Source organism: Ranitomeya variabilis, chromosome 1, assembly GCF_051348905.1.
Source record: "Ranitomeya variabilis isolate aRanVar5 chromosome 1, aRanVar5.hap1, whole genome shotgun sequence".
In the NCBI taxonomy this organism is placed as follows: Eukaryota; Metazoa; Chordata; class Amphibia; order Anura; family Dendrobatidae; genus Ranitomeya; species Ranitomeya variabilis.
In genome coordinates, this window is record NC_135232.1 from 946511628 (window position 1) to 946535559 (window position 23932).

At 46.9% G+C, this 23932-nt stretch overlaps 1 protein-coding gene across 1 annotated transcript in view; it reads right to left on the minus strand.

Moving 5' to 3' along the window:
• The window catches only part of RNF150 (ring finger protein 150), a 211494-nt gene extending 208448 nt beyond the window's left edge, over positions 1-3046 (minus strand). Inside the window, exon 1 of the mRNA XM_077279239.1 lies at positions 2363-3046. Coding sequence (XP_077135354.1) covers positions 2363-2807 — 445 coding nt within the window. The 5' untranslated portion in view covers positions 2808-3046. The remainder of the gene's footprint in view (positions 1-2362) is intronic.
• Positions 3047-23932: the final 20886 nt, after the last annotated feature.

The window sequence follows — 23932 nt, forward strand, 5'->3', positions numbered from 1 at the left end:
AGTGTGATGCCCTCCATCACCTGTATATACAGTAATGCGATGCCCCCTGGTACAGCTGTGTGGTGTCCTCAGTCACCTGTACATACAGAAATAAGATGCCCCCTGGTACAGCTGTGTGATGTTCTCAGTCACCTGTACATACAGCAACACGATGCCCCCTTATACAGCTGTGTGGTGTCCTCAGTCACCGTACATACAGTAAGTAATACGATGCCCTATGGTACAGCAGTGTGATGCCCGTCACCTGTATATACAGTAATGCGATACCCCTTGGTACAGCTGTGTGATGCCCTCAGTGACTTGTACATACAGTAAGTAATACGATGCCCACTGGCACAGCTGTGTGATGCCTTCAGTCACCTGTATATACAGTAATGTGATGCCCCCTGGTACAGCAGTGTGATGCCCTCCGTCACCTGTATATACAGTAATGTGATGCCCCCTAGTACAGCTGTGTGGTGTCCTCAGTCATCTGTATATACAGTAATACGATGCCCCTTATACAGCTGTGTGATGGCCTCAGTCACCTGTACATACAGTAATAAAATACCCCCTGGCACATCTGTGGGCTGTCACCTGTACATACAGTAATGTGCAGCCCCCTGGTACAGCAGTGTGATGCCCTCCGTCACCTGTATATACAGTAATGCGATGCCCCCTGGTCCAGCTGTGTGATGCCCTCAGTGACTTGTACATACAGTAAGTAATACGATGCCCCCTGGTACAGCTGTGGGGTGTCCTCAGTCACCTGTATATACAGTAATACCATGCCCCCTTATACAGCTGTGTGATGGCCTCAGTCACCTGTACATACAGTAATACAATACCCCCTGACAATCTGTGGGCTGTCACTTGTACATACAGTAATGTGCTGCCCCCTGGCACATCTGTGGGCTGTCACTTGTACATACAGTAATGTGCTGCCCCCTTGCACATCTGTGGGCTGTCACCTGTACATACAGTGGTGGGCTGCCCCCTGACAATCTGTGGGCTGTCACCTGTACATACAGTAATGTGCTGCCCCCTGGCACATCTGTGGGCTGCCCCCTGACAATCTGTGGGCTGTCACCTGTACATACAGTAATGTGCTGCCCCCTGGCACATCTGTGGGCTGTCACCTGTACATACAGCGGTGGGCTGCCCCCTGCCTTTACAGTGGTGGGCTGCCCCCTGGCACATCTGTGGGCTGTCACCTGTACATACAGTGGTGGGCTGCCCCCTGGCACAGCTGTGGGCTGTCACCTGTACATACAGTGGTGGGCTGCTCCCTGGCACAGCTGTGGGCTGTCACCTGTACATACAGTGGTGGGCTGCCCCCTGACAATCTGTGGGCTGTCACCTGTACATACAGTAATGTGCTGCCCCCTGGCACATCTGTGGGCTGCCCCCTGACAATCTGTGGGCTGTCACCTGTACATACAGTAATGTGCTGCCCCCTGGCACATCTGTGGGCTGTCACCTGTACATACAGCGGTGGGCTGCCCCCTGCCTTTACAGTGGTGGGCTGCCCCCTGGCACATCTGTGGGCTGTCACCTGTACATACAGTGGTGGGCTGCCCCCTGGCACAGCTGTGGGCTGTCACCTGTACATACAGTGGTGGGCTGCTCCCTGGCACAGCTGTGGGCTGTCACCTGTACATACAGTGGTGGGCTGCCCCCTGACAATCTGTGGGCTGTCACCTGTACATACAGTAATGTGCTGCCCCCTGGCACATCTGTGGGCTGTCACCTGTACATACAGCGATGGGCTGTCACCTGCCTTTACAGTGGTGGGCTGCCCCCTGGCACATCTGTGGGCTGTAACCTGTACATGCAGTGGTGGGCTGCCCCCGGCACATCTGTGGGCTGTCACCTGTACATACAGTAATGTGCTGCCCCCTGGCACATCTGTGGGCTGTCACCTGTACATACAGCGGTGGGCTGTCACCTGCCTTTACAGTGGTGGGCTGCCCCCTGGCACATCTGTGGGCTGTAACCTGTACATGCAGTGGTGGGCTGCCCCCTGGCACATCTGTGGGCTGTCACCTGTACATACAGTGGTGGGCTGCCCCCTGGCACATCTGTGGGCTGTCACCTGTACATGCAGTGGTGGGCTGCCCCCTGACAATCTGTGGGCTGTCACCTGTACATACAGTAATGTGCTGCCCCCTGGCACATCTGTGGGCTGTCACCTGTACATACAGCGGTGGGCTGTCACCTGTACATGCAGTGGTGGGCTGCCCCCTGGCACATCTGTGGGCTGTCACCTGCACATACAGTGGTGGGCTGCCCCCTGGCACACATTCCTGAGGCATGCAGAGCACCCCTGGCAGTGGCAGTCACGGTGCCATGTGGGCAGAGCTGATGGAGGGCAGACACTGACCTGGATGGGACATGGTGATGGTGTCATTGCCGAAGCCCACGTTGTAGATGAGCACGGCCGAGGCGTTGTGCAGGGCGGCATGCCGGATCTTATCCTTACACGTGCAGTTCCCTATGGGGATCAGGGCCACCCATCTCCCGGCATGGGCCGGCACCGGGAACTTGGCGGCCGGGTCACAGGCCAGTCTGTCCTGTGGGGAGGGCATCACCGCCCAGCCCCAGGCATCCTGCTTCAGGGAGTGCTCCCCGTAGCGCCCGCACTCGCTCTTCTCCGTCCGGTTGGTGCCGCTGGCCGGGTCATGGTAGGTGATGTTGACGAAGGCCGTGTACCACTCCTCCTTCTCCGCCACCGTGAAGTCCATGCAGAGCAGATGCACGAAGCAGTAGGAGATGAGCCAGGTGGAGAGCGCCAGGCTGCGGCATGCCTGGATCAGAGACATTGCCATCTTTATTCGCTGCTCTGCCTGCTGCAGATGTCACCGCCGGAGACGGGCCGCTCATTGGCTGCCGCGGCTGGAGCTCCGCTCTCTCCCCCGCCGCCTCTGCCCGCTCTGTATCCGGTGCTGCCCGGTGATGGCTGTGCCCGGTTAGGTCATGGCGGCCTCCAGTGCTCCGGCTGGCACAGGGAGCCGTGCAGGGCACCGCAGCTTTGTTTGGGTCCTGCCTGTGACTGCCCTCCTCCTTATTACTCAGCTCCATAGGCGGAGCCTGGTGTGCGGAGGGACTGACAGCTCTGTCACTGGGGGGCACTGCTACAGGGGAACCACAGGCGGGCACCAGTGCCACTGAGCTACCAGTGCAGCTTCTGCCACCACCACCACATGCAGGCACCAGTGCCACTGATCTACACGTGCAGCATCTGCCACCACCACCACATGCAGGCACCAGTGCCACTGATCTACAAGTGCAGCATCTGCCACCACCACCACATGCAGGCACCAGTGCCACTGATCTACAAGTGCAGCATCTGCCACCACCACCACATGCAGGCACCAGTGCCAGTGATCTACAAGTGCAGCATCTGCCACCACCACCACATGCAGGCACCAGTGCCACTGATCTACACGTGCAGCATCTGCCACCACCACCACATACAGGCACCAGTGCCACACTGATCTACAAATGCAGCATCTGCCACCACCACCACATGCAGGCACCAGTGCCACTGATCTACACGTGCAGCATCTGCCACCACCACCACATGCAGGCACCAGTGCCACTGATCTACAAGTGCAGCATCTGCCACCACCACCACATGCAGGCACCAGTGCCACTGATCTACAAGTGCAGCATCTGCCACCACCACCACATGCAGGCACCAGTGCCACTGATCTACACGTGCAGCATCTGCCACCACCACCACATACAGGCACCAGTGCCACACTGATCTACAAATGCAGCATCTGCCACCACCACCACATGCAGGCACCAGTGCCACTGATCTACACGTGCAGCATCTGCCACCACCACCACATGCAGGCACCAGTGCCACTGATCTACAAGTGCAGCATCTGCCACCACCACCACATGCAGGCACCAGTGCCAGTGATCTACAAGTGCAGCATCTGCCACCACCACCACATGCAGGCACCAGTGCCACTGATCTACACGTGCAGCATCTGCCACCACCACCACATACAGGCACCAGTGCCACACTGATCTACACGTGCAGCATCTGCCACCACCACCACATGCAGGCACCAGTGCCACTGATCTACACGTGCAGCATCTGCCACCACCACCACATGCAGGCACCAGTGCCACTGATCTACAAGTGCAGCATCTGCCACCACCACCACATGCAGGCACCAGTGCCACTGATCTACACGTGCAGCATCTGCCACCACCACCACATACAGGCACCAGTGCCACACTGATCTACACGTGCAGCATCTGCCACCACCACCACATGCAGGCACCAGTGCCACTGATCTACACGTGCAGCATCTGCCACCACCACCACATGCAGGCACCAGTGATCTACAAGTGCAGCATCTACCACCACCACCACATGCAGGCACCAGTGCCACTGATCTACACGTGCAGCATCTGCCACCACCACCACATACAGGCACCAGTGCCACACTGATCTACACGTGCAGCATCTGCCACCACCACCACATGCAGGCACCAGTGCCACTGATCTACACGTGCAGCATCTGCCACCACCACCACATGCAGGCACCAGTGCCACTGATCTACACGTGCAGCATCTGCCACCACCACCACATGCAGGCACCAGTGCCAGTGATCTACAAGTGCAGCGTCTGCCACCACCACCACATGCAGGCACCAGTGCCACTGATCTACACGTGCAGCATCTGCCACCACCACCACATGCAGGCACCAGTGCCAGTGATCTACAAGTGCAGCTTATGCTACTACTTCTGCTTTTTCTAGTTTGAGGCGTCCATATTCCTTATAGCAACTTCTGCCAATCAAGGTGAATGACAAAAGGTGCCACAACGAAGTGTGAAAAGTGGCAGACAAGTAGGATCCCTGATCACACCTGTCCTGCATGGTGAGCCATAGCACCAACATATTCCACTGCACAGTACACTTAAACAAAATCTGTCACCCCAAAATTGGCCTATAAACTAAGGCCACTGGCATCAGGGGATTATCTACAGCAGAGGTGTCAAACTGCATTCCTCGAGGGCCGCCAACAGGTCATGTTTTCAGGATTTCCTTAGCATTCCACAAGGTGCTGGAATCATTCTGTGCAGGTGATTAAATTATCACCTGTGCAATACAAGGAAATCCTGAAAACATGACCTGTTGGCGGCCCTCGAGGAATGCAGTTTGACACCTCTGATCTACATTCTGTAATGCTGTAGATAAGCTCCCGATGTATCCTGAAAGATGAGAAAAAGAGGTTAGATTATACTCACCCAGGGGCGGTCCCGCTGTGGTCCGGTCCGATGGGCGTCGCGGTCCGGGTCCGGCGCCTCCAATCTTCATACGATGATGTCCTCTTCTTGTCTTCACGCTGCGGCTTCGGCACAGGCGTACTTTGTCTGCCCTGTTGAGGCAAGAGCAAAGTACTGCAGTGCCCAGGTTCCGGGAAAGGTCAGAGAGGCCCAGCGCCTGCACACTGCAGTACTTTGCTCTGCACTCAACAGGGCAGACAAAGTACGCCGGAGCCGCGCGTGAAGCCAAGAAGAGGACGTCGTCCTATGAAGATGGGAGGCACTGGACCGCAGCGGGAACACCCCTGGGTGAGTATAATCTAACCTCTTTTTCTCATCTTTCAGGATACATCGGGGGCTTATCTACAGCATTACAGAATGCTGTAGATAAGCCCCTAATGCTGGTGGCCTTAGTTTATAGGCGAATTTTGGGGTGACATATTCCCTTTAATGTGCCCACTGGTACAGATAAGCGTGATATGTCAGTCTGCCAAGTACTAGGAACCCACAGACCCAGCTGCCTTAGTATGGTGCCGTTCCTTCTATCCCACTTGCCCTCGGCAAGTCTGGTCTTATTAAACTAATCTATTTCATGCACCATCACAGTGCATGTCTACATTTATTCTGCTCCCACACTGGCATATCAGAGAACTGTACCTTTCTCCCATCCACAGGGTCCCTATGGGTGGAAGAACTACCATGTCACACTAACTGCTGGTGTGCACATCTGTAGTTCTCAAAAAATTAGCATATAGTGTTAAATTTCATTATTTACCATAATGTAATGATTACAATTAAACTTTCATATATTATAGATTCATTATCCACCAACTGAAATTTGTCAGGTCTTTTATTGTTTTAATACTGATGATTTTGGCATACAACTCCTGATAACCCAAAAAACCTGTCTCAATAAATTAGCATATTTCACCCGACCAATCAAATAAAAGTGTTTTTTAATACCAAACAAAAAAACCATCAAATAATAATGTTCAGTTATGCACTCAATACTTGGTCGGGAATCCTTTGGCAGAAATGACTGCTTCAATGCGGCGTGGCATGGAGGCAATCAGCCTGTGACACTGCTGAGATGTTATGGAGGCCCAGGATGCTTCAATAGCGGCCTTAAGCTCATCCAGAGTGTTGGGTCTTGCGTCTCAACTTTCTCTTCACAATATCCCACAGATTCTCTATGGGGTTCAGGTCAGGAGAGTTGGCAGGCCAATTGAGCACAGTAATACCATGGCCAGTAAACCATTTACCAGTGGTTTTGGCACTGTGAGCAGGTGCCAGGTCGTGCTGAAAAATGAAATCTTCATCTCCATAAAGCATTTCAGCCGAGGGAAGCATGAAGTGCTCCAAAATCTCCTGATAGCTAGCTGCATTGACCCTGCCCTTGATGAAACACAGTGGACCAACACCAGCAGCTGACATGGCACCCCACACCATCACTGACTGTGGGTACTTGACACTGGACTTCAGGCATTTTGGCATTTCCTTCTCCCCAGTCTTCCTCCAGACTCTGGCACCTTGATTTCCGAATGACATGCAAAATTTGCTTTCATCAGAAAAAAGTACTTGGGACCACTTAGCAACAGTCCAGTGCTGCTTCTCTGTAGCCCAGGTCAGGCGCTTCTGCCGCTGTTTATGGTTCAAAAGTGGCTTGACCTGGGGAATGCGGCACCTGTAGCCCATTTCCTGCACACACCTGTGCACGGTGGCTCTGGATGTTTCCACACCAGACTCAGTCCACTGCTTCCTCAAGTTCCGGTCACCTCTTCTCGTTGTACAGCGTTTTCTGCCACATTGTTTCCTTCCAACAGACTTACCATTGAGGTGCCTTGATACAGCACTCTGGGAACAGCCTATTTGTTGAGAAATTTCTTTCTGGGTCTTACCCTCTTGCTTGAGGGTGTCAATGATGGCCTTCTTGACATCTGTCAAGTCGCTAGTCTTACCCATGATGGGGGTTTTGAGTAATGAACCAGGCAGGGAGTTTTTAAAAGCCTCAGGTATCTTTTGCATGTGTTTAGAGTTAATTAGTTGATTCAGAAGATTAGGGTAATAGGTCATTTAGAGAACCTTTTCTTGATATGCTAATTTATTGAGACAGGTTTTTTGGGTTATCAGGAGTTGTATGCCAAAATCATCAGTATTAAAACAATAAAAGACCTGACAAATTTCAGTTGGTGGATAATGAATCTATAGTATATGAAAGTTTAATTGTAATCATTACATTATGGTAAATAATGAAATTTAACACTATATGCTAATTTTTTGAGAAGGACCTGTAGTAGGTGGTCTTCAGGGCTCCCATCCCGCAGTCACAAATTACCTGCATGGCCAGTGAGCCCGGTCCTGTGAATTATTTGCTCCAACTGTAACATTAATGCATAAAGTGGCTTTCAGTATATCATGCACTCTTCTATAAAATATTTTGTTGGGACATTACTTTTAAACGAGTGGTCTATTTTCACCCAATATTAGGGAACAGAAAGGTTATATTTCTAAATACCAGAAAAAGCAGTACTTGCTCGCTGCCCCACTTTCCGCTTCAGTGCTGCTTTTCACCGCTTGTCTTTGTTATCAGGCTACCTGTGATTGTCATGCCGATCCACGGATCACCCAAGCTATGGAAAGCCTATTAGACCATGCTCTGAGGGGGGGTCTGTCAGTGCAGCACTGACAGGTATATTGCATCACAATGTTGGTGCACTGCAATGCATTATGCCAGTGAGCACAGCGATAAAAGTTAAAGTCCCATAGAGAGACTAGAAAATATTATATATTTTAAATGACAGAATAAAAAAATAAATAAAAATATCTAAAAATATTATACCCATAAAATACATATTTTTATGTAGAAGCAAATACACAAAAAAGTACACATGTTTGGTATTGCCGCGTTGAGAAGAACCTGATCTATAAAACTGTCACACTAGTTAGCCCCTTGTGAGGAGTTGACACAAGCTGCGTCATGAGGTAGACACAGGAACAGTTCTGGTAGAGAATCACCTGCTATTTTATTGTGTATAGCATAAACCTTGGCAAGGTTCAACAAAATAAACAGAGCCTTGCTGGCATAATGGTAAAACAAACAAAACACAGTCCACAAGAGTCCATTCCCTATAGGGTTCACCTGCAGTTTTCCCGCACAGTCCTTTAGCTCCTCCAGGAGCTATGTGGGAGTTCCTGCTCTCCCAATACACAACCCCAACTGACTCTCATGGTCAGGTATTTAACACCCATGTGATGGTCACATGACCTTGACTTCACACAGATCCTGTCAGGACTTTGCATAGGACTTGTAGAGATATGGTGGACCTCTGCCCACCCACTCTATGGAGGTCCACTAAAACCAGCCCATAACGTAGGTCACTATTAGGCTACTTTCAGACTTCCGTCTTTTTGTGTCTGTCGAAGTGCAGCAAAATGACGGATCGACGGACGTCATGAAAACAGAGAAAAACATGTGCGACGCAGAAATTCCGGGGACGAGAGAGAGGGAAAGAGAGGGAGAGAGACAGAGACCTTTTTCCCGGACTTTAAATTCTTTCCGGGCATGCTCAGAGGGGAAAAACTGGATCCGTCGCTGGATTCCAGTGTGTGACTGTCAGCGACAGACCCTGCGTCCATAGGCTTCCATTCTAGTGAACGACGTATGACGCAGGATCCGTCGCTACACGTTTTCCCGACGCAGACAAAACACGTTACATTGAACTTTTTTCCAGACGACGGTCCGCCAAAACGCGACGGATCCGTCGCACGACGCGACGTGTGGCCATCCGTCGTGATCCGTCGCTAATACAAGTCTATGGGAAAATGCAGGATCCTGCATTCTCAAAAATCAACGGATTGTGATGGGAGCTGAAAGACAGAAGTGTGAAAGTAGCCTTAGGCTACAGTTACACTATCAGTATGTGGTCAGTATTTTACATAAGTATTTGTAAGCAAAAACCAGGAGTGGAACAATCAGATGGGAAAGCTATAATACTGTAGAAACACCTCACCAAGTCTGTATTTTTGACCCACTTCTGGTTTTGGCTACCAAATACTGATGTGAAATACTGACCAAATACTGATAATGTGACCGTAGCCTTTTAGGCTATGTGCACATATTGCGGATTTGTTTGCGGATTTTTCCGCGTGGATTCTGAAAAATCAGATAAAACGCTCTGCATTATACCTGCGGATTTACTGTGGATTTACTGCGGTTTTTGTGCGGATTTCACCTGGGTCTTTACACCTGTGGATTCCTATGAAGGAATAGGTCTAAAACGCTGCGGAATCCGCAAAAAGAATTGACATGCTGCAGAAAATAAACCTCAGCAAATCTGCCCTGAATTTTCTGCAGCATGTGCACAGCGGATTTGGTTTTCCATAGCTTTACATGCTACTGTAAAACGCATGGAAAACAGCTGCAGATCCGCAGCCAAATCCGCAACGTGTGCACATACCCTTAACCCTCTCAGCACTTAGCGTGCTGGAGGCAAAAACACTCTGGTTTTACATCCCTGACCGCAGTATGCGCAATGACACGTATCTCCCTACACATACTATGCCAGTGACTCTGTCACACCCTTCAGTGAACACTAAAAATAAAAAAAGACAAAAAAGTATGCTTTATCATCATCATGCCGTTGATCAAAACGTGGACTTAGGCTGGTTTCACACTTGCGTTTTGATCTGCAGCTTTTTAAACACATCTGCAAACGCATGAAAAAACGCATGTAAACATGTACAAACGCAACGTTTTTTAGACGCATGCGTTAACACATGCGTTTAAAAAAACGCAGCGTTTTACCGCGTTTACATGCGTTTTTTCATGCGTTTGCGTTTTTTTTGCGCAAGAACAGAAATTTCACAATATCAAAAACAAGATAACCAGACACCACCAATGGGACTACAGAGGGCGTATATGATGGACTCTCTATATATAGACCCTACGGCTACTTAAATTTTAACAGCTTACTACTATATCCTGTGTCATTATGGATCTTCACATGGAGAGCTTTTATTTCAACCTGGATTTCAGCTTCAAGATGTTTCTGGCCTGTGCTTTTGCAGGCACCCCATTATTGAAGTGCGTGAGCGGCGTGGAGCCTATCACACGCTCTATGCCGAGCTGAATGCCAACCCGGAGAAATTCCAGGAGTACACGAGAATGTCGCATGAATCGTTCCGGGATTTGCTGTCTCGTGTTCAAGGAGCCATACGGCGACAGGACACCCAGCTCCGTAGAGCGATTCCACCCGAGGAACGTCTGCTGGTGACATTAAGGTACGTTCAAAATCTAAACCAATGACCGTCCAAATTTTGGTTATTCTGACCTTTTTTTTTTTTTTTCAATTTTTAACCACACCATAAAAAGAGTAGATTGTAATGTTGTTTTTTATTTGTGTTTTTCTTCTAGATTTCTTGCCACAGGGGAGAGTTTATCTTCCCTCCACTTCCAATACCGGCTTGGAATATCCACCCTGTCCAGAATAGTTGTGGACACCTGTTGGGTTTTATGGAATGCACTCCGTGATGAGTTTATACCACTACCCACCGCGGACATGTGGCTTGAAATTGCTGTAAAATTCTGGAATGTGTGTGGTTTCCCCAACTGTTTAGGAGCGGTGGATGGAAAGCACATCCGCATTATCAAACCTGCCAGAACCGGATCGGAGTTTTTCAACTACAAAAAATATTTTTCTGTAGTGCTCATGGCAATAGCTGATGCGGACTGTCGCTTCATCGCCGTGGCATTGGAGCTTTTGGCCGTGGCAACGATTCCCAGACTTTCAAGAGCTCGGATATGGGCCGGCGTGTGTATGGGAACAATTTTAATTTTCCCCCTCCACAGCCTCTCTCCAACACTCAAGGCCCACCGCTGCCATTTGTTATGGTTGGGGATGAGGCCTTCCAGATGTGTGAAAATCTACTGAAGCCCTATTCCAGTCGTGACTTGGACCACACTAGAAGGATCTTCAACTACAGACTGATGAGGGCCCGAAGAACAGTAGAGTGTACCTTTGGCATTCTGGTCGCTAAATGGCGCATTCTTGCATCAGCCATAAATCTAAAAGTGGAAACAGTTGACGAGGTGGTCAAAGCCTGTGTGGTTCTCCACAATTACATAATTACTAAGGAACGACCCCACATTGAACTGGATGAACCAGTTGCACACCCTCTGCCTGATTTCCAGCATCACCCGCTGCGGTCAACTGCAGCCGTTGGTCTCATGCGGGACCAATTTGCTGCTTATTTTGATTCAGATATTGGACGGGTGTCATGGCAGGATAATGTTGTTTAAATGTCCTGTTGTATCTTTATCTGTACCAGTAATTTTCTACAATGAAAATAATGTTTCACATTAATAAACTTTAGTGTTGGTTGTGTTGACCGTGTCTCCTATCTTTTTCCTCTCCAAACCAAGGTTACCCAAAAACGGGCAGTAAACCATGTCATATCCCCCTTTTTTTTGCATATTCCACACTACAAATGTTAGTAGTGTGTATGTGCAAAATTTTGGCGCTGTAGCTTTTAAAATAAAGGGTTAAATCGCGGAAAAAATTGGCGTGGGCTCCCGCGCAATTTTCTCCGCCAGAGTGGTAAAGCCAGTGACTGAGGGCAGATATTAATAGCCTAGAGAGGGTCCATGGTTATTGGCCCCCCCCTGGCTACAAACATCTGCCCCCAGCCACCCCAGAAAAGGCACATCTGGAAGATGCGCCTATTCTGGCACTTGGCCACTCTCTTCCCATTCCTGTGTAGCGGTGGGATATGGGGTAATGAAGGGTTAATGCCATCTTGCTATTGTAAGGTGACATTAAGCCAGATTAATAATGGAGAGGCGTCAATTATGACACCTATCCATTATTAATCCAATTGTATGAAATGGTTAAAAAAAAACACACACAATATTGCAAAGTATTTAAATTAAATAAACACACAGGTTGTTTTAATATTTTATTGCTCTCTCAATCCACCTGAAGACCCTCGCTCTGTAAAATAATAAACCAACAATATACATACCTTCCGATGATCTGTCACGTTCCACGATGTAAATCCATCTGAAGGGGTTAAAATATTTTACAGGCAGGAGCTCTGCTATAATGCAGCTGTGCTCATGCCTGCAAAACCCCGGGGGAATGAAGGAAATTTAGGTCAATGACCTGTAGTTACCTTCAGTCACGGTGATGCGCCCCCTGCTGGATGTCCTCATGAACTGGAGCCTTGGAAAAGTTCCCACACTGGAGTTCATATGAGGACATCCAGCAGGGGGCGCATCACCGCGACTGAAGGTAACTATAGGTCATTGACCTACATTACCTTCATTCCCCGGGGTTTACAGGCACGAGCACAGCTGCATTATAATAACCAGAGATCCGAATACATAATAAACAAACCCGGGGAGGAGTACTGGTATATATATGGTAATAACCCGGATTATTCAAATCATCGCTCCAAACACTAAATGCTAAGGGCTGTCCCACACGTCCAGATAATTCCGGTACCGGAATAAATCGGTACCGGAGTTATCCGTGTCCGTGTGCCTGGGAACTCACGTAGGCCATACGTGTGGCACACGTGTGCCGCCCGTATGGCGAGTGGGTACCACACGGAGCGTGTGGTACCCACGCGTGTGGTACCCTGCATCGCGCTGAAGCCGCGATTCATATGTTCCCTGCAGCAGCGTTTGCTGCAGAGAAAATATGAAGAATAGTGTTTAAAATAAAGATCTATCTGTCCGCAGGCCCCCCACCCCCTGTGCGCCCCCCCCCCCCCCCCCCCCGCTGTTCTGAAAATACTTACCCGCCTCCCTCGCTGCTTCCTGGTCTGGCCACGGCTTCTAGTGTATGCGGTAACGTGGGGCCGATCATTTACAGTTATGAATATGTGGCTCCACCTCCCATAGGGGCGGAGCCGACTATTCATGATTGTAAATGATCGGCCCCACGTGACCGCATACAGTAGGAGGTGCGGGGCAGAGAGGAAGGAGTGACAGCCAACGTGGGAGCGGGTGAGTATTTTCAGGACAGCGGGGGGGGCGCACAGGGGGTGGGGGGGCGGCGGACAGGTAGATCTTTATTTTAAACACTATTAAACAAATATGTAAGTACTCAACACCATATAGCAAAAACTAGTAATGGCATGGGAAGCTAGGAAAGGAGTAGCTGTTGTGTCAATATACAGCGGGAAGTATGAGGCGAGTGCACTAATTAATTATAATAAATATCCCAAGACACAGCAGTAGAGCAGGTCCTTGTGCGGAGCTCTCTTGCCGCAGTGCGCATGCGCCGACAGCGCCACTATGATTGGTGGCTGCCGGACATGTGACCCAGGTCAGGGGGGTTATAGGCAGGTCCTGCTCTACTAGATACCATATCCCCTTGAGGAAGCAGCGCGTGAGCGCTGCGAAACGCGCGTCGGGGTCTATCCACCGGCGGGACCCCTTCTCCTCTTCTCCCCTCTGCATGGGTAAGCATTTTTGTACTTCGTTGCTGCTGTGTCTTGGGATATTTATTATAATTAATTAGTGCACTCGCCTCATACTTCCCGCTGTATATTGACACAACAGCTACTCCTTTCCTAGCTTCCCATGCCATTACTAGTTTTTGCTATATGGTGTTGACTACTTACATATTTGTTTAGGATTACTCCCTGTAGCATCTGCTATATGGTGGATATTGCCTACAATTGTTTACACTATTATTCCCTATAGCATTGGGGTGTTGGGGTCAAGGGTTTGTTTTCCTCCCCCTTTTTTGTAGTGTTGTGGAATACTTGTTACGATTACTTATGTCCTGATTTTAAATGTTTTGTAAAAATAAAGATTTTCTTATATACATTTGTACTTCTGGCTCCTGGTTCTCCTCCCTCTTGACAGCTGCATTATAGCAGAGCTCCTGCCTGTAAAATGATTTAACCCCTTAAGATGGATTTACATCGTGGGACGTTACACATCTTCGGAAGGTATGTATATTGTTGTTTTATTATTTTTCCTTTGTTACAGAACGATGGTCTTCAGGTGGATTACCAGTAAAATAAAATATTACAACAACCTGTGTCTTTATTTCATTAAAATACTTTGTAATAATGTGTGTGTGTGTGTTTTTTTAACCATTTCGTACTATTGGATTAATAATGGATAGGTGTCATAATTGACGCCTCTCCATTATTAATCTGGCTTAATGTCACCTTACAATAGCAAGGTGGCATTAACCCTTCATTACCCCATATCCCACCGCTACACGGGAGTGGGAAGAGAGTGGCCAAGTGCCAGAATAGGTGCATCTTCCAGATGTGCCTTTTCTGGGGTGGCTGGGGGCAGATGTTTGTAGCCAGGGGGGGGCCAATAACCATGGATCCTCTCTAGGCTATTAATATCTGCCCTCAGTCACTGGCTTTACTACTCTGGCGGAGAAAATTGCACGGGAGCCCACGCCAATTTTTCCACGATTTAACCCTTAAATTTAATAGGTACAGCGCCGAAATTTTGCACATACACACTACTAACATTAGTAGTGTGGAATATGCAAAAAAAAGGGGGATATGACATGGTTTACTGTATGTAAACCATGTCTCATATCATGCTCGGTTTGAAAAGCCGGCAATTGAATTTCCGGCTGTTAACATATATCGCGCTGAAGTAAATATAAATATATATATATATATGTGTCTCAATGACACATTATATATATATATATATATATATATATATATATATATATATATATATATATAAAAAAAAAGAAACCCGACTTTGGAGCGAAGATCGCCGACGGCTGACCCGATCCCACAGTGAGATCGGGTGGGGTTTCACCAAACCCGACTTTGCCAAAAGTCGGCGACTTTTGAAATTGGCCAATCTGTTTCGCTCAACCCTAGTGGTTATACAAGGCAGTTATCTACTCAACAGGTCAGGTGTCATAACTTTTGAGTTTTTGGACACCTGACCTGTTCAGTAGAGGACTGCACTGTATTTCCACCATTTTCTCTTAATACTGCCACACTAGGCATATACAAAAGAGATTATGGAGATACATGTTATATTTTTGGGGCCACCTCATATCTGTATACTAAAGACACACATATAGCTGCAGTCTTGTATTTTTAACTACTGGAGATATGTTGTGGCCCAAAAAGTAAGTGTGTGGCCAAGTTTATTGGCGCACGGTGTGTGTTGGCGGCGGCGATATACACAACAAACCAAACATAATTGTGGCAAATCAAACTTGTTTTATTTTGTTAACAATGTAAAAAACTTATTTTTTTGAACCGCGCCGACTTGGGGTTGAGTGATGTAAACGGGGGGTGTGAAGAACTGAGGCCTGGCTAACCGTGGACGACGCAGAGGAGGCAGGAGAAGGGGCAATGAAGCTAGAAGGGTCTGGAAGTTCGGGGATGGGGCTTGACACATGACAGGCTTGAGACGCACTGGAAGGGTGAGACAAAACTGACAATACAGACACATCGGTAGGTGAAGGGGGAGGAATACTAAGAGTTTTTTGTTTTTTTCTTTTCTGATTTTTTTTTTTGGCTTTGCCTGGTAGGGGGACGTCTTGGTGGGCTCATACGCTGTAGCGTGGTGGCGGGAGACCCGTCAGGGTCTGGCTGCACTGTCTCACAGTCCATTGCGCTTGTCGAGCGCTCGCCCATGCCAGAGTCCTGCTGCGTAGTGGTGGGGGTGAAACATAAAGCCCTGCCAGGGTCCTGCTGCATCGTGGTGGGGCCGGTCCTGAAAGCCACGCCAGGGTCCTGCTGCATCGTGGTGGGGCCGGTCCTGAAAGCCACGCCAGGGTCCTGCTGCATCGTGGTGGGGCCGGTCCTGAAAGCCACACCAGGGTCCTGCTGCATCGTGGTGGGGCTGGTCCTGAAAGCCACGCCAGGGTCCTGCTGCATCGTGGTGGGGGCGGTCCTGAAAGCCATGGCAGGGTCCTGCTGCATCGTGGTGGGGCCGGTCCGAAAAGCCACGCCAGGGTCCTGCTGCATCGTGGTGTCAGTGGAGGAGGTCCAAGCCGGAGCAGCGGTGGTCACGGTGGTGGCGGTGGGATGTCCAACTGCACTCGTCATGGTGTTGGCGCTGTAGTGGAGTCCGCCTGTGGAAGGAATTGAGATGGCCGTGCACTGGTATGCAGCAGAGGTCAGCATGGAGGTTAATCGTGACAGTGACGGCACAGTTGGATATGCCGCCACTGTCTGCTGTAAATAATGACTCTGCTGCATAGCCTGCACAAAAGCAGCATTGCAGGCCTGCATAACACTGAGCTGGAGATCAGGGCTAAGGTGTTCCGACATGCCCTGCTCAATTTGGTTGAAAAAATGATGAGCTGGCCTCTGGAGGTCGGCTTTAACTTGATCAAGGCTTTTGGCGACCTCCTGGATATGGCAATTCAAGAGGTTATGAGAAACATCCATTCGGTCACCTAAAGCCTTGATTGCTTCGTGTAAAACCGAGCTCAAGTGCAAAAACTCGGGCATGAGTGACCTGTCCGAAGCCCTCTGTCGCTGCCAGGATGAGCCCAAAAAAAGGGTGCAGTGGAAGAGGACTGCGAAAGGGGAAGACCTGATGGGCCAGCTCCCTGGTCTCCAGTTAGTGTGGAAGGCCCACCTGCTGCTGCGCTGCTGGATGGCTGGGACGGATCCATGGCTGCCGGATGAAGGACCGCTCCAGAACCTGGGCCGATAGTCGTGCTGTGTGTGCTGTGAAAAAAGGAAACAGAAAATTAATACCAAAAAATAACCAGACGCTAAATCCTGTGGAATTTTAAAATACAGATTATGTCAATACAATACAACCGAAAGCATGTGAGATAAACTTACGTTCTCTGGACAAGGACCGGTCTTAAAAATGACAGCACGCGATGATATTTGTACAGTCTGATCCTTGCTCCTGAACCACTGGCAGCACGACTCTCTTGGCGCAGGTCCTTGTTGAAGCGGTCCTTCATGGAACGCCAACGTGTTTTGACTTTGTCCACTGTTAAAAAAAAAAAAAAAATGGTCAGGACATGGAATTTTTGACGTTCAAAGACAACTGTGTGTGATGAGAGAAACTCCGGAGAGTTTCTTTCATCACACACAGTCAAGAGAACACGGCAAAGGTCTCTGCTGCTTCACACTGTAGTGCAATACTTACCAAATGCACTATGGACCCGTGGCGTGGCATTGTCCCATCCATCCCACAACGCTTGGGCCACCTCATTCCATAAACGGCGGAGCGTGGTGTTCATCGAATGCAGTGGATCCCGGCTGTCCCACAACGGAACTCGCTCCTGGACCAGGGTTATTAGGAGGTCGTTGTCGATAAGGTCATCGTCCTGTCGGGAAACCTAAAAGTTAAAGACAATCATTACAGTTTGCTCAATCACATAAGGAAAAGAAAGAGAACAGATGATGAGAAATGGCATGAATACGAAAGCAAACATACAAATTGATTCCATAAGAAAAATTTAAAGAAATACGAGTGTAAAGAAAGGAAGATTCAAGAATTTTACAATGAGGACAGTCAGCCATGTATACATACCCGCTGCTGTCTTCCCACCGGACCTTGACTCCGCTGCTCCTGCCTGGTCTGTGCCTCAGTAGAAGTGCTCTAAAAAAAAGGGAAAAATCAAATTGTCACGTGTCGATGTGACAGTGAATACTTACCAATCTGACGAGGCAAATGCTCACCTCACTGACATGCTCCACTTCCGACTGACGTGGTTCAAACTCCTCACCAGATGAAGACTCCGAAGAAGACATTCTGAGGCATGTAGAAAGAAAGAAATGGAAGAAATTAGGATATGTAGAGCCAAAAAATAGAAAATAAAGGCATTGGTAGGATATACTCACATTGATCTGGGTCTTGTCCTCCAAAATGCGTCCTGCCAGTGTCTTGTCTTCTTGAGAGTCTGATGAAAAGTGTCTGGAAACTTTACCCGACCTCCCTTTTATCACCTTGTTGGCAGGGATTGTCTTATCAGTGTCTAGACATGGTTATCTTAATTGAAACGCATGCGTTCAAAAACGCATGCAAACGCATGTACGCAAAAACGCATGCGTTTCCATAGACATCAATGTATTTTTTGACGCAAAACAAACGCAAATGAACGCATGCGTTTCTATGCGTCCAAAAAACGCCTCTGAAAATTACTACATGTTGCATTTCTGCTACCGAACGCGTGCAGCTAAAAAACGCATGCGTCGTTAAACGCGGCCAAACGCGTACAAAAAACGCATGCGTTTTTAATGTTAAACATAGGGGAAAAAAAACGCATGCGTTTTTTTCAGTACAAACGCTGCAGATCAAAACGCAAGTGTGAAACCAGCCTTAAACCATTAAAAAAGACAAATGTAAATAGAAATGGTATCTCTGAAAATGTCATCTTGCTCCACAAAAACAAGCTGCCATACAGCTCCATCAGTGGAATAATAAAAGCTATAGCTCTTAGAATAGTGATGCAAAAATAATTATTTTTTCTATAAAATAGTTTTTATCGTGTAGAAGTGCCAAAGCATTAAAAATTTTACAAATGGGGCATCGCACATGGACAACAAAAAATTCCTGATTTGCTCTTTTTCCTTCTGCCTCCCAAAATTGGAATAGAAAGCGATCAAAAAATGATATGTAGCTGAAAATGATACCATTAAAAACATCAACTCGTCCTGCAAAAAACAAGCCCTCGTTTGACTCTCTCGTCAGAAATATAAAAAAAATTACAGCTCTCAAATATGGCGAATTGGCGATGCAAAAACTTGTTTTTGCAAAAAAGGTGTTTTTTAATGTCTGACAGCAGCCGAGCATACAAAAGACAATATAAATCTGGTATGTCTGTAATCGTACTGACCCAAAAGAAAAAAGTTGTTTAATCACTTATACCGCACAAGGAATGGAGTAAAAAATAAATAAAACCAATTCTTGACCTACTATTCATTTGTTCATTCTGCCTCCCAAAGATCGTAGTAAGGCTCAGCTCACATTTATCTTGCACTCTATACGCTGAGCGCTTACACCAGGGTTTTCATGTAACTCTCTGAAATATGTGATTCAGATGGAACCCCCGATGGAAGATTCCCTATAATGAGGCAGATGGAGACACTGTGGACACTGTCTGGCCTATGATCTGGCTGTGTCCGTTTTTTTATGCGTGCATAAAACTTTGGTTGGCCACAGTTTTGTGCACTTCTGAAAAGTCGGCCAACGCTGAACAGAGACCAGATGGCGTCCATAATAACTCTGCTGCCTCATTATAGTAATTGGATCCGTTGGAGGTCACATCTTAATCACGCTATTTGGAGATTTAGGCAAGACTCACACTATTGTATAGCATCGGATGCGATATGCTAATGACACTTGGCTCAAGCTCTGCTGCGAGCGTCAGTGCACAGTGCTCCAATCCTCTTGCATGAGAATCAGAGCACAGATGCGGAGGAAAAAGATAAATTATTTTCTCCATCTCATCCATTGCTGGCTTTCCCGGAAATCGCACTGCACTCGGGTGACACTCATAGACTTGTATGGGTGCGTGCAATCAGATTCTTGCAGCCATTCGCAGCATGCTGCGATTGTTTTTGAATGCCGAATCGTCATGATAAAATAATCGCAGAAGTGCACTGTACCATAGAATAACACTGGGTGAAGTGCAATCTGATTTTGTATCAGATTGCACTCGTCCGATTTATTCGATTGTGTGAGCGAGTTCTTAGGTGGAAACCCGATTAAAGTGCTCAGCTTAGAGCGCAGGATAAATGTGACACACGATGTTATGTAAAATGTTTCCAATAAAAGCAAGTCCCCACTCAGGTCTGCTCTTAACGCAAAAATAAGGGGCTTCCATGTTACTGGCTCTGGGAAAGTGAAATGGCTCCCCCCTAAAAGAAGTTCAACAAATTCTGCTCACCCATATCCAAATGCCCCCTCCCTTCTGAGCCCCAGTGTCCCTAAACCACATTTAGCTTCCATTTGTTTGGCATTCTTGTACTGATGAGAGCCCGCTTAATTTACGGGTGTATGTCTAAGGCCGCTGTCACACATGCAACTGCAATGCGAGAAACTCGCTCAAGTCTCTCGCCTCAATACCCGGCACTGCCACCGGCACTCGGGACCGGAGTGTGCGGCTGCATGTATTTCTATGCAGCTGATCGCTCCAGTCCGAACCACCAGCGGCAGTGCCGGGTATTGAAGCGAGAGACCCGCGCTAGTTTCTCACATTGCAGTTGTGTCCCCGGCCTTAGGAAGAAAGATCTGGGCATAATGTACTGAACATTACAACGTACTCGGCACTGCAATGTATGGGCAGTACAATGGCAGATTTTCAATTTTTAAACAGCAACATCCATCCATCTAGAAAACATCCATGGAGTCAAACTCTCACTACACCTGAAGATACATATCCAAAGGGGATTCTGCTCTTCTAGCACTTAAGGGGGTTTGTATATGTAGGCACATTCAATTCTAAGAAAATCTGTGCTCCAGGAGGCAAAGTCCTCCCAAGTCTCGCTGTGTGGCTAAATAGTGCCGTACAGCCACATATGGGGTATTTCCATGATCAGCAGAAATTTGTCTGACAAATGTTGGTACCATTTGGGACCCATTTTTCCATGTGAAAATGTGAAATCTGTGGCTAAAACAAAATTTTGGTGGTAAAAATATAATTATTTTTTCTTCACTGCCCAATGGTATAAAATTATGTGACACATCCAAGGTGTCAATATAATCACTGCACCCTTGATGAATTAAGTGAGAGGTGTAGTTTGTAAAATGGGGTCAATTATGATAGGTTCTGCTGTTCAGGCCTCACAAGGGCTCTTCCAGTGCATCATGGCACCTGCAAACCGTAACATTAAAATCTGCTTCCTCGTGAGCTTCACACTGTGCCTGGAAAGTATTTCCCGATTACATGTAGGGTATAGGCACACTCAGGAGAAATTCCACAATAAACTGTGAGGTCCATTATTTCCTATTAGCCTTTATAAAATTAGAAATTTGGGGCTAAAAGAACATTTTAGTGGTAAAAATTTAATTATTCTTTCTTCACCGCCCAATGCTAAAAAATTATGTGAGGCACATGTGGTGTCAACCGTGTCAACATCTTCACTGCACCTCTAAATGAATGAATTCATTGGGTAGTGTAGTTGTAAAATGAGGTCACTTATGGGGGGGCTCCGCTGTTCCTGGCACCTCAGGGGCTTTGCCAATGTAACATGGCACCCTTTAACCATTCCAGCAAAATCTGAACTCCAATATGGCACTTCTTCCCTTCTGAGCTTTGCACTGTGCCTCAAAAGTAGTTTTTGACCACAAATGGGGTATTTGTGGACTCAAGAAAAATTGCATAACAAACCATTCATTTTATTCCTTTTGAAAAATGAAAACTTAGAGCCAAAGCAACATTTTAGTGGAAAAAATTAAATTTTCAGGGGCTCTTCAAATGTGACAAAATTGAGCTCCAGAATTCAGTTGCCACTCCTTCCCTTCCGAGCCCTACCGTGTGCCCAAACAGTACTTTCCCCCCACATATGGGATATTGACGTACTCAAGAGAAATAGCACAACAAATTTTGCGGTCCATGACTTCCTGTCACCCTTATGAAAATTAAAAATTTGGTGCAAAATCCAGCAAATCCCAGTTTCATGGCTCAACATGATAAAATTATGTGAAGAACCTGTGAATTCAAGGTCCCCTCACCTCTAAATAAGTTCCTTGAGGTGTGTAGTTTCGAAAATAGGGTCACTTGTGGGGGTTTCCAATGTTTAGGCACATTGGGGGCTCTCCAAATGTGACATGGCATCAGCTATCTGTTCCTGCCAATTTTGTGCTCCAAAAGTCAAATGGCGCTCTTTCTCTTCCAAATCTTACCGTGCAATTTTCTACCACATATGGGGTAGCGGTGTACTCAGGAAAAATTGCACAACAAATTGTATGCTTCATTTTTTTCTGTCAGCCTTGTGAACATGAAAAATGTGGGGGGGCAAGACCAATATTTTGCTAGAAAAAGTAAAATTTTATTTTTTTCTTCCACATTGCTTTAATTTCTGTGAAGCACTTGAAGGTTATTAAACTTCTTGGATGTGGTTTTTAGCACTTTAAGGGGTGCAGTTTTTAACCCCTTTTCGACATCGGGCATAATAATACGCCAATGTCGGACACCCTTCCTTTGATGTGGGCTCTGGTGGTGAGCCCACATCTTTTCAGGCACATGTCAGCAGTCATATGACTGTGGGTCGCCGATGGGTTGGCATGACAACCAGAGGTCTCCAGCAGACCTCTATTGTTGTCACTGTCAGATTACTATGAGCGCTGCCTGGTGGTCGTAGCAAGTCAGCAATTCTGCTACATACACGCGATCTGATCATTGCCTGTATGTAGCATAGGCGATCGAGTTATGGCAGGTTCTAGTCTCCCATGGAGACTATTGAAGCATGCCAAAAGTAAAAAAAAAGCTTAAAAAAAATATTTAAACCGTATATATATAAAAGTTTAAATCACCCTCCTTTTGCCACATTCACAATAAAATAATATAAAAACAAACATACACATATTTGGTATTGCCGCATTCAGAATCGCCTGATCTATCAATATAAAAAAAGAATTAACCCGATCGCTAAACAGTGTAATGAGAAAAATAGTCAAAACATTTTTGGTCGCTGCAACATTGCATTAAAATGCAATAACGGGCGATCAAAAAATCATATTTGCACCAAATGGTATCATTAAAAACGTCAGCTCAGCATGCAAACAATAAGCCCTCACCTGACCCTAGATCACGAAAAGTAGAGACGCTATGGGTGTCGGAAAATGGCGCCTTTTTTTTTTACAAACTGACATTTTTTTCACCGCTTAGATAAAAAAGAACCTAGACATGTTTGGTGTCTATGAACTCGTAATGACCTGGAGAATTATAATGGCAGGTCAGTTGTAACATTTAGTGAACATAGTAAAAAAGTAAAACAAAAAACAATTGTGGAATTGCACTTTTTTGCAATTTCACAACACTTCGAATTTTTTCCCCGTTTTCCAGTAAAGGATATGTTAAAATCAATGGTGTCGTTCAAAAGTACAACTTTTCCTGCAAAAAAACAAGCCCTCACAGCCATATTGATGGAAAAATAAAAAAGAAGGGGAGCAAAAAACTAAAACGCAAAATGAAGGGGTTAAAAATGGTGTCACGTTTCGGTATTTTCTATCATATAGGCACTTCAAAGTCACTTCAAATGTGATGAAGTCCCTAAGGGTATGTGCACACATTGCAGATTTCCCGCGGATCTGTGCAGAAACGCTGCAGATCCGCAAATGATTTATAGTGCAATGTAAATCAATGGCAAAAAAAAATGCTGTGCTAGTGGTGCGGAAAAATCAGCACGGATAACACAGCAGATTCAAAAAAGGACCATGTCAGTTCTTTTTGCGGATCTGCTGCATTTCTGCACCCATTCCATAATAGAAATCCGCAGGGGGAAAAAAAGGATAAAATCCGCAGCAAATCCGCAAAAAAAAAAAACGCACAAAAAATGCAAAAAAGCACAGATTGTGACCTGCGTTTTCTGCCAAGAAATGCAGAATCTGCACAGAAAATTCCATAGTCAAATCCACAACGTGTGCATATAGCCTTAAACAATGTTTTTGTAAACTTTGTTCGAAACTTGAGAAATTGCTGATCAACTTTGAACCCTTCTAGCTTCCTAACAAT